Consider the following 12,052-nt stretch of genomic DNA (forward strand, 5'->3'; position numbering starts at 1 on the left):
GCTTGCGATTTTTTAAATGTTTTATTCAATTTATTCTTGTGTTGAGTAAAATTAACGTTTTAGATGTCAAATAATGAGAATAATGAGAAAGAGAATTTCTGTTTTTCAGATAGAGGTTTTAAAGTGAGGTACCGTAACAATGAATATAGCCCATCAGTCTACATCACGAAGTATTAACACTACATAGTGATAGAGTCGGCTGCTCTCATTTTCAACGTGTGCTGAAGCGGTAGCCACTTTAACAAGTCGAAATTCTGCCACTGCGAATGACTACAATGCAACCGCCAACCATTCAGAACATGTTATAAGAGGCTACCGTCCAATTGTGATCCTTCTCGCACTCATCCAGAGAGTTAATGCTTGTTTTGAACTTTATTTGGTAATTACAGAAGAAAAAGAGCAATAGCAGTAGTGGGAATCGAACCCACATCAATGAAATGACTACTTTCTAGCCCTAACCGTAACCCCTAAGCCAACCAGCTGACAAAAAATCCATCACCTAATTTGCTTTCTATCATTTTCTTTTCGCCATTTTTACGTCACCTAAACCGTAGCTTATGATTGGTTGGCGGTTTCATTCTAATCAATGTCAGTGGCAGAATTTCGACTTGTTAAAGTGGCTACCTGCTGAAGCGGGGTTTGCCAAGAAGCAGTGGTGCGTTCTCCAGAGGCGTCGACTGTCGAACGACGTTCTTTCCAGGGTCGTGCGTAGGCTACGTTCTTACGCTTCTTACATAAAACAGTTTTTAGAGTTTTCTGTTTAAACGTAGGCTACGCTTAAATGTACTTTACTGTCATTTTTGACAAATGACAGACTATTCCAAATTTTGTTATCATCCAAAATTATCATCAGCTCATCTCAAAGTAGTAAGCTAATATTAAATAAATTAATTATTAAATAAATAATTTTACACAAAAAAAAAGAGGATCGCATTTTAGGCAAGTGTCAAACCTGCAACAGTGCTCGATATAAAGTATAAACGATTCGGTTACGTATCTTCCAATGCAAGTCGGTATATTCTCGCCGATTCAGTTCTATTAAGCCACGACCAAAATTGTATTTGATTTTTGAATCATTTTTGCCAGATAGAAAACCTGTAGCTACCCAACCTGCCGAAAATATTTTGAAGCCGTAGAAGAGAAAGAAAAACTGAGAAAATTTGGATGTTTTAGACAAGCAAAGGCAAAAAAAACTGACTGGAGAATAGAAAATATCGACAATGCATGAGGGATTTCATTTGATCATGTAGCATGCTTTTAATTGTTTTGCCAAAATGAATTGAATCGTTTTAACAATCGCTTGTTCTCAGTTATCAAAGAACTAAAATACCCCTAAAAACTCATTGAAGTGCGAAAACTGACTCCTAAAGCGTCCTGCAAAACATAGAATTTTGCTACTGATTTTTGGTTTGAAACGTCATTTTTAAAGCATACCATATAGGCTATGCCTACTCATGGCCACCTAAAGATACGGCCTGATTTGTCACATTTTGCAGAAATTTCCAGGTTTTTCTAACTTTGGGCGAACGTTTAAATAAATTTTTCTAAGAATTATATTTTTACGCTTTCTTTTCTCTTTTTCCCAGATGACACAATAGATTTTAACATCCTCACATGTTGAAAAACAAAGAAAATTTGATTTCGAAGATTTTAGTCAGACTGTTAATTTTTCAATGACAGTCTGATTTAGCGTTTTTCAACTTACTTTTTTCATTTGCTGCTGCTTCCCCAAGGCAACAAAAAAGTTTTATGTCATTAGGAAACCGCAAAAAGTAAAAACATCTCAAAAAATATCAGTCAAGCACTAGCTGTAAGCAAAATCTGCAAAATGTGACAAATCAGGCCAGATCTCCAGGTGGCCATGGCCTACTGTATTTTAAAATATACTTTTTATAATGTATAGCGCTGTATCCATCACAGAATGCGTTGCTCCTCAGCGCTTTACAAAGCAGACAGTGTCAATGCATCTGTCGTGCAGCCTAAGCCTGCGAGGGAGGGTGGCTAGTCCTCACACCCGTTGGTCGACGTGTTGGCTTGACCGGGCTTGATTGAGAGCTCCCGATGTTGTGGTTGCTCAGCGAAGGCAAGTCGACCCTTGTGTTCTGTCAGAAACAACTTAGGTTTGTGGTACGTACCAAAAGTAAAGTAAAATCTCGAAAACGCATTTAGCTGTTTCGTGCCACAAGCCTCTGGGGCGGAGGGTCTATCCTTTTACCACCCCAGATTCACGATGTTCCCGGACTCCACTGGAATGCTACTAGAGAGCATCCGTATAACTTAAATAGAATGCATCCGTATAGAGGCGCAACTGATTACTTAATTAGTCACCCGAACCCATTCCATTGCTCAGTGCCAAGCAGGAATTAGATTTAGTACCGTACCATTTTTAAAAAGTCTTTGGTATGACCCGACAGGGTAGGGTGGTAGCGGTAGACAGAGATGTACGTATACGCCGCAAATTCTACACCGTAGACTTATGGCGTAGACTTTTTGTTTACGCTAACGCTTACGGTCACATTTTTTGGATAGTTGTCGTTTGAGGCTACGCGTAAAGTTTAAAGAATGTTTTCAGTTGAAAGAATGTTCAGTTGAAAGAATGTTTTCAATGGGCAAAGACATAGGCTATTGAAACCAAAACACAGCAAAATGTCAGATGAACACTTTCAGATGCTTGTGTTTCATCGTGGAAATTCAAAATAAAACTTGTTTGTTTCGAGTGGTTTATACCACCGTGTGAATGTTTGGCACCTAGCAAACAAAATGAGTTTACGCTAGTGTAGCCTGTGCGTTGACGCCGCCAACTTTTTTTTACAAGTTACGTTGACGCATACGGCGTATGGTTTTTCGAACGTTTGCGTTTGGTTTGCGTTTTTTGCATTCGCGTACATCACTGGCGGTAGGCCTATAACCTGTATTGAAATAAAGATTTCCGCAATCAGTCTTCAGAAGATATCCCTCAAGTTTAAGAAGAACGAAATAAAAGGATTGTATCCTTTTCCGCATCCTTGGCCAACTGAAACTGCTGAAGCGTAACATTTCGATATTTTATTCACTTTTCAGGAATACAGTACAGTTAACAGTAGGTTACTGGTTAGCAACTTAGATGTTAGGACGACCTCAAAATTGAGCAACTACCCAAAAATTTCCGATATTTTTAGAGACTGGCAGGCATTTTCAAAATTTGTTAAAACCTAACTTTTAAACTCTAACCCAACAATAAAGGTGAGCCCCATACTTGATCCAAGCATCGGGGGATGAGAAGATAAGGTTCTCATTATACTAACATTTTTAAGCCTTCGGCACTAACAAGAGTAGGGTGGCCAGTTCCTTTCTCTCGGCCGCCTTTCCTTCAGCAACTACGCCCACCCAATTTATTACACCCTGGGTAGAGGTGAGTGGTGTTTTTCAACAACCAGCTTAAGCTGGGAGTCGAACCAGGATTGCATGATTGGAAAGCGAGTGCCTTATCCGCTACGCCAACCCAACAATAGATAGGCTATTTAGAAATATCATACCCAATAAAAAGGTAAAGTTGTCAACACTGACTATACTAGCCTGTTAATATTTTTATACAGCTTTTATAACTTAATTAGGCCAATACAGCATTGTATTTTTTGTAATTGGTAGCCATTGGGTAAAGTGAACCTTTTAAGAAGATGGATAATACTCCAACAGATAATGTAAGGAGTTGTGATTAATATGTTTTGTGTGTTGTCTAATTTTATCTCGTGATTTCAAATAATTTTGTGCCGCAGTTGCCTGTTTATTAATTGGTGTGATTTGAATATGGATGTTTGATGCAAATAAGTAATAAATTAATTTGTTATGCTGTGCTCAGTCCTAGAGAGAATACGGTATTCTCTTTAGCAAAGGTTTGCTAAACCCTAACTTCCCTATCAACAATACAACATCATACATGGTAGGCTGTCACAAGTAGATTACCATGAATCTTGATCTGGTATTATTCTCTATGTGGACAATGACTAGATTTATTTAGAATTGTATAGGCTAGGTGGACAGATTAGTGTCACACTATTGTCTTTCATAAATGGTGACAGCAAATTTATCCCTTGCACAATGCACACGTTATCTCGTGAAAGTATTTTAGAAAGAAAGCAATGTCAAGGTTGGTGATAGAAATATTTCCAAAGAAAAATGATTCTGGGGATAATAACCTGTCAGCTGGGCAATTTTAGCAATTCTCTGATATTAAGCAACAATTTTTGTTTTCAACATGTCAATTATGTAGTATATTCAGAGATGTACGTATGCGCCGCAAATTCTACGCCACATACATGCGGCGTAGACTTTTTGTTTGCGCTAACGCTTGCGGCCACATTTTTTTGGATAGTTTGCGCTTGAGGATGCGCCGTAAAGTTTTCGTGGTTTTTTAGCGCATAGCGTCAACGCATACTTTTTAATGTCTTAGTTGTTGTTTGCAATTTTTTTTGTCAAACTGCGAAATGTTGACGTCTTGCAATTGCTCATTGTTCTAGTGTTGTGTCACAGTGTCATCTATTGTTCAGTCAGCTGGAGTTTGTTTGTATATCGCACTACTGCCTTTGACGCTAGAGTCCCACGTGGAGACTGAAGTCTTGCAGAAAAAAAGAAAGAATTAGTTAAAACAACTTAGGCCTACTGCGAAATTACTTAGTAAATTACGGGTCAGAACAGGAATGTAGTGTAAGCAAGCAAGTAGGTAGGTTGGTAATGTCGCTCCATGTAAAGTGTAAACAATGACTTGGCTTCGTAGTGTGAAGTTTTTTTAGTCAAGCAGTGTTGAAGGCGTTTGTAAGCAAGTGTGAGCACTTTAATTTATATTAGTTAAGTCTTGCATTTTGGGGCAAATCAGAAACTTCTCAGGCAATGAGCAGTGCAGCCTATGTATCTAAACAAACTCAAATATTTGGTCTCCGACCGTGATTGCTTGCATGATGTTGTACTCTGTATGTTATATGTAGTACATTACTTTGCCTTTGCCGGTCATTCTTGTTGTAGGCTATGTAGCGTAGTAATGTGTAGGCCTACATACAGTAGGCTATCAAGCTAAGGTAATTTTTACTTGACAATTTATACATTCTGTTGCATAAGTATGTAATTATATATGTTTTGTAACTTGATGAGCAGTTTAGCAAAACATGCATCCAGGGGCCAATTGTGAGAGGCTTTTGAGTAGCCTACTGCTAATAACACTAGTAATGCTAACTATCCCTGAATGCTAATAACAAAGAGTTGTGCAGTTCAGAATCTAAACTTGGTTGTGTCTGGCAGTTTTGTCTTCCATTAACCCACTTTTTAAAAAACTTATCAAAAAAAGCATAGAGCTTACTGAGAGAATTATGGCATTACAAGCAACATTAGTCTTATTCAAACGGAATCATTTTAAAAATAGTGTTTTTTATAATGGATTTTTAGGGAGCGACAGTTAGTATATTACTAGGAGCGACAGTTAGTATAATACTAGAATTTTCTTGATAGGCATATGGTACAGTTTCTTACACTACACTATTGTATTCAGGGAATGACTTACAGTAATACTAATCTCCAAGTGAAATGGAGCATGATAATACAAATCCATGGCCCTACATGGAAAAGTATTTTAAGCTCTCTTCTTCGAAAGGCAAAAACTTATATTTTCAATGCCAGATGTGCCTTCAGGCCAAAAAGATAATTTCTTGTAACGAGAAATCGCGAAGTGGCTTGAAAAGTGTGTTGTTTCGAGTGGTTTATACCGTGTGAATGTTTGGCACCTAGCAAACAAAATGAGTTTGCGCTAGAGTATGCGCTGACGCCACCAACTTTTTTTACAAGTTGCGTTGACGCATGCGGCGTATAGTTTTTCGAACTTTTGCGTTTGCGCTGACGGCGTCAATATTTTTTGTATGCGCGTACATCACTGAGTATATTGCTATCACTCAACAATCAACATTTACTCCCTTACAAACTAACAGTTTTTTCTTTTACAAAAATAATATTTTGGTAATTATAAATTTATCTTGGACTTTCAGGCTTGTTAGTTCCAACTGGTTAACAATCACACAACATAATTGATTTCAAATTAAATCACTAATTTCAGTGTATTAAAAGTTGTGATGCAAAATACAATTAAAAATTAATTGTATGGATTATTCAAGTGCTGTTTCCTATAAAAATAAGTGCCGTAAAAAACACTCAATCCACGGCATGGCAGTTTTTCACAGAACTTGCTTTGGCAAATTATGGTTTCAGATAAACAGTTTTGTTTATTTGATCTCATTGGTCAATAATTTTGCTATTTGGCAACAAACTTAAATTATATAAAGCAGAACAGCTTACTTCAATCTAGTTCGGTCTCATTAACACATCATGGAGAGTTTGAGAAAAGACAAGCAAGAAAAAGACTGGTAAAACAAGTTAATGTTTGCACATCATAAATTCATAAGTACACAAAATCAGTCAGGTTGTTTCCTTATTATGTTTAATCGTTTGGTTGCATTTTTAATGAAGGATGCTTTTGAAATTTTTTATCCTCAATAATATCGAGGAACCGGAACAAAGGTTAAGAGACATCATAATATATTTCTTTAATTCATTTATTCATAGCTTTATAATGTTTGAACAACATCACTTTTTCCGTAAAGTTTATTTTATTATTTATTAGTTGGCCTATTTAACGCTAGTTTTTTAATACACCAGGTTGAAGATGTAGGATCGGATGATGATTCCTCTACATTTCCTTCTAAACCTGATGAAAAGGTCGATGAATCGTTCAACCATGACAAGATGCTTGATCCTGAAGCCACAGTATGATGGGATATTTATTTCACTATTTAATTTCAAGTGAATTGTCGAATGGTTTATTGGCTAGCATAACATCTTGGTTCAACAACTTACTAAGCCGTTTGCTCTACTGTGTGTAGTAAATTAAGTTGGTAAAGTTTCTTTTACCTGACCCCTAATAATTATATAAAATTGAAAATACAGTAGTACTTTTTTACATGATTGATTTTATGTACTTTGTTTTCAAAGGTAATTTATGATGTTTATTGTTCTTTTCCCTTAGTATCTTGAGAAGGATAGTAGCAATGGAGTATTCTCATTAGCAATATTGATGAAACGCTTGTTTAGTATCATGGCCCAACTAGTTTTGGCCTGCTGCGCTGTCATGTATTGTATAAGGAAGTTTTTGTTAGCAGGTTTGATAATCTTGCCCTCTCTGGCCTGCACCATGCAGAGTTGACATTGTGATGATTTCTCAGGTAGTTGATCTGGAGCACTGCCGGATAGGAGAGATAACTGGTTTTGAACGTCTTGAAAATGTGGAAGAACTTTGTTTGCGGAATAATTTAATTAAAAAGATTGAAGGATTGGAATGTCTTGCTCCCACTCTTAACAACTTGGACTTCTATGATAATAGATTGAAGAAGATAGAAAACCTTGAAGCATTAACGTTGTTGGAGTAGGCTAAGCATTCGTTTTTGTTTTATTTTACAATGTTAGTAAAAGTAGTATAATGTTAAATGTAGAATGTTGTCTTGACAGTTTATTCATAACACTGGTTAACAGCAAGTTGTAATCAGACACCAAATTAGGCAATTTTCGAAGGGTGTTTTATGTCAAAATAAAAACGACTAAAACAATGACGTAATAGTCAATCTTTCATTCTACTTTCAGGTGCCTCGATTTGTCTTTTAATTTGTTTCGAAGAATTGAAGGTTTGGAGACTCTTTTGAAGCTGAAGAAGATTTATCTTTTAACTAACAAGTTTACTAAGATTCAAGGCGTTGACCATTTGACGAATTTGAAAATGTTGGAACTTGGCGACAATCGTATACGGGTGTGTGGAGTTGTTCTGAAACACTGAAAGTCTCGGATCTTTTTTGATAAGTTTTCCATTTTTGTAATTTTCAGTTAAAGATATCGCTTTTCTTTTAATGAATGAGATAGAATGGAACGCGCAAGCTCCAACATCACTTTATTGACAACATCACATCACTTTAACGTTAAATTAACGCTTGTTCTCATTTTGTTTGTTTCCCTTTCTACCGGAAAGTTGTGCATGGCAACGTTTGGAAGAAACCACTTTATGAAAAAACAATTATCACTCATTTTCAAATTACTGTGAGACCAATAATTGCTATCTCGTTTTATTTGTTGTAACTTATTTATCAAAAATTTGCCCATACTTGCAACGTCTTTGAGAAATTACCTAACGGAAGTATGGTCATATCATAAACAATTACATATTATAAACAATTACCCTGTTTCTTGGTTAATACGCTATCAACTATTACATTTTGTAGGTAATTGAGAATGTTTCAACTCTAGTCAATTTAGAAGAGTTGTATCTTGGGAAGAATAAAATTACAAAGTTAGAAAATTTAAGTGCCCTGGTCAACTTAAAGATATTAGCAGTCATGAGCAACAGAATCACAAAGATAGAGGGCTTGGAAGAGTTGCGCAATCTGGAAGAACTTTACGTGAGTCACAATGGAATCGAAAAAATTGAAGGCCTGGACAAAAATGTGAGTAGTTCTCGTTAAACCGCTACACACGACCGTAGAATTAACAAGAAATATATTTTAATCTCTTGTTTTCGAAACCCACACTTTTTCTTTGCAACTCATGCTTCTCTTTCTTCCTTGTTAATTGTATAGTCAATTAGTGTAATGGTTTACCTACTTTCTCAGCGGCTCGTGCAAGCGAGTCTGAACCATGTACGACGTGTAGAAGCTCTGCGACTGCATATTAGCTTTTAACTAAATAGAGAAAGGTTTGGATATTTATCAGGACTGTTAATTATTTTTCTCGCAATAGTTGTGTCACAACCATCTGTTGAATGAGAAAGTAAAAGCAGAAGCATGCAAATTTTTCCATTGCTTCACCAACATTTCGCTCATTTTGACAATGATTTGAAATTAACGTTAAAAAATGTCATTAATCATTTATCAGATGAATATGACACTGTTTCTAGAGAACGTTTAACTAAACGCATTTTGAGTCATGGCAAGAACTTGCACCTAAACCTTCTGTTTTGACACCGACCTTTTGACCACTACATAACCACAATGCATAGCTGCATGTGCATATCATTGCAAAATCATTAGTCGGCGCATCAATCAATCCACGCTGCTCGTATTTGCAGTTGAAACTCCAAACATTGGATGTTGCTGGGAACAAAATCAAACGGTTGGAAAATGTTGCTCATTTAAAAGACTTGGAAGAGTTTTGGGTGAGTTGCTTCGTGTGTATAGCAAGCACTCCAAGCAGCCTTGGCAGGTTTGCTTCAGCGATACGAGCGCTAGTTGAAGTTTTTAACCTACAAAAAAAAATTTGTTGAATTAAGTTTTGGTTGAATGGTTGCGTGAGATTCTCAATCAGGTTTACCTCCTACCGACTGCTTGGAAATACACTATATGCGTTGGTTTAACGTTGTAAGATGTATATACTGTACAAGTCCAATAACATAGAACGTAAGTGAAATGTCATCACCGCTCAAGTAAAGTTTCACATTTACCAAGTGTGTAATAAATTGGTTGGCGCAGACACTGAAGGAAAATGAGGCCGAGATATGGAAAAAGCCCTTGCGGCTTCATTGTTCTAGCGTTTGTATCCCACGGTGAGACTTCGCTGATAAACTTTATTAAACTTTTTATCCGTTAAATTTCTATCGTTTGTTGCTGGAGGTCTAGCCCGTCGACGAATGTTTTGTCTGCAGGCAAACGACAACGAGTTGTGTGAATGGAACGATGTGAAAGAATTGGAAAAGTGCGCTAAGTTGACAACCGTGTACCTGGAACGCAACCCTATACAGGCAAGCGCGTCAACCCAATATAGGCGGCGCTTGATGGCGCTGTTGCCTCAACTGAAGCAGATTGACGCAACTTACACGAGAGCCTGATTGGTTCGTGTCAGGTCTCACTCGTCTTCAGACTGAACGTGGTACAATTCAGAAAGCGGAAAACAGCAAACGCCACTTGGTTTCCATTGTGAATAGAGCGTTACCGGCTGCGCCGCCATATTTTGTCACCCAGCAAGATAGCTTCTCTACCTGTGGTGTACAAACGAATCAACATAAAACATCTGATTTTGGAGTTGCTCTCTCTAAGTTTCATATAAGTCATTTGTTTGATCCATTCTTATACGCAGACATTCTTTAGAAATGCAGAAATAGTATTAGACTTGGTTGATCCATTTGGACTTTGCATGTGTATGCACAATATTGTACTCGTTGTTAGGTTGGTTAGCTTTGAATTGATTTCTTCAGTAGATAAGAACCGATGTAACTTACATGTCATCCTTTAAAGTTTATTTCTTCACCAATCTACTCCTTCTAGTGCGTTTTGATGAGATTTGATGGCTGAACTTGTCGGCTGCATTATGTGTGTAATGAAGCATTAATTTTGATGTTGCATTTGCTACCCAAGTTGTGAAAACCACAAGTTAAAAATATTAATATCGTAGTTTACAGTGATTACTTGCACACCTTTTCACCTCGCGTGTTTGTTTGGGGTGTATGTAGTTTTTGGACCAGTGGCGAGCATTTATGTTAGGCTATTTGTATTGGATAATTTTGTCACAAGTTTCTGTTATTGTTGAAAGTCAAGGCTATCTTGTATTCCAGTATCTTGTGCATTTTTTTTTTTAGACGCAAGCTGTGCTTGTTATAAGTTTTTGCGTATTCTTAAAGTAAAGCACCTCTCAGAATCAGCAACGACGCGTTACAAAATGAGGGCAAGTGTAATCAATACACCCAAGTTTGTATAAATAATTTATATCTTTGACCGGCACAGCTGATCCATATTACCACTGAGTGGTGGAGGTGAAACTTCCATCAAGTGTAGTTGAAGTTGGTATCAGGGAGTCTACCAGTGTGTAGGCCTATGATATAAAATAATGAACATAATGCTGGACTAAACTGAACTGGGTGCTCGGCTTTTTCCATAGCACAGTTTCAACTTGACTGGCAAGTAGTTTTTCTGTTAAAGAAATTTATACACATTAAGAGAAACTGTAGCAGCATTATGCGGTGTAGAAATTCTTGTGATTAATTATGCAACAAATTTTCCGGCCAGTTTGTTAAGTGGTATTTTAACATGCTTTGTCTTTCTGATCTTAGTCTGATACAAATTGAATTTCCAGCTAATTTTGAAGACAGAAAGTTAACTTATGAACTTACATAACAACTTCTTTGCTAGAAGATCTGAATACTATGACGTAACCAAACATGGTAGATGACGCGATGGTGATGGAAGTTTCGCTCTAATCCAATTTGGTTTTTACGGTTCGTAAATTCACTTCCCGAGTTAGGCCACGCAGGACTGTTACAATAACTTGGGCCCGGTACCAATGAATTCTCAGTCCCCACCCTGTCAACCTGGGTTGTTTTTTTCGCTGAGACTTTTCGGTCATTTGTCCAAAATAACTTGAAAAAATTCGTCAATTTTTTATTTATTTCGGTCATTTTTAGTCATAATGACTGAAAAAAAACCCCAGCTGTCAACGTTAGTGCGGTCACGTGATCTCAAGCACTTTAAAATACGGTACTTGAGATCATGATATGAAATCAGGTGCACGGTTGAAAGCTGTTCCCAATTCGTAACCGGAGCATAGACTTCTAGCAGAAAAGATGAATGTTGCATAAGTTGTCTTCACTGGTTTTCTGTTAGACATCGCAATAATGCAAGTTGCGGCAATACGCTTTGCTATCGCCTCCACTGTCGCTTGCCTACATGTCGTTTACAATGAAAGATTGTTGTGAAAATCAGCATGGTTATTATCACTGGGTGGATTACAACGAAAGTGCTTCATTGGCATCGAGCTATAACAAGGTAGGCTACACGGCAAAATCGTCGCAATGGTAAGTTGTATATTCCAGCACCAGAAGCATTATTGGAGGCGATGCTCTGGCCATATATTTACATTACAAACTTCAACTACTGTACCGTCAAAAAAAGGCGAATTTAAAATAAAAAAACGACACTTCAAGATTTGCAAAACTACAAATGTCGCTTTCTGATTCACCTCTCACTGGCGATATAGTAGTGCAGTTACATTCAAGAGAAGCCTATTA

At 37.1% G+C, this 12,052-nt stretch overlaps 1 protein-coding gene across 2 annotated transcripts; it reads left to right on the forward strand.

Moving 5' to 3' along the window:
• Positions 1-3,573: 3,573 nt before the first annotated feature.
• On the forward strand, positions 3,574-11,701 carry LOC145767570 (uncharacterized). 2 transcript variants are annotated; one of them, XR_014288808.1, is made up of 8 exons: positions 3,574-3,680; positions 6,676-6,783; positions 7,239-7,438; positions 7,654-7,816; positions 8,283-8,504; positions 9,125-9,211; positions 9,698-11,360; positions 11,550-11,701. XR_014288808.1 is itself a non-coding variant. In XM_082579417.1 (7 exons), exons 1-7 carry the CDS (start codon positions 3,657-3,659, stop codon positions 9,878-9,880), a joined length of 987 nt encoding a protein of 328 aa, XP_082435543.1. In that variant the 5' UTR covers positions 3,574-3,656; the 3' UTR covers positions 9,881-11,701. The 2 variants fall into 2 exon arrangements, 1 of the variants encoding a protein (XP_082435543.1); XM_082579417.1 differs by having other exon boundaries at positions 9,698-11,701.
• The last annotated feature ends 351 nt before the right edge of the window (positions 11,702-12,052 follow it).

Source organism: Aplidium turbinatum, chromosome 3 (assembly GCF_918807975.1).
Source record: "Aplidium turbinatum chromosome 3, kaAplTurb1.1, whole genome shotgun sequence".
NCBI lineage: Eukaryota > Metazoa > Chordata > Ascidiacea > Aplousobranchia > Polyclinidae > Aplidium > Aplidium turbinatum.

Bases quoted from the DNA above. Each gene is read 5' to 3' on its own strand.
- LOC145767570 (XM_082579417.1), top strand. From the start codon at position 3,657: ATGGATAATACTCCAACAGATAAT. The intron at 3,681-6,675 runs GTAAGGAGTTGT...TTAATACACCAG, and splicing joins ATAATACTCCAACAGATAAT to GTTGAAGATGTAGGATCGGA. The intron at 6,784-7,238 runs GTATGATGGGAT...ATGATTTCTCAG, and splicing joins TGCTTGATCCTGAAGCCACA to GTAGTTGATCTGGAGCACTG.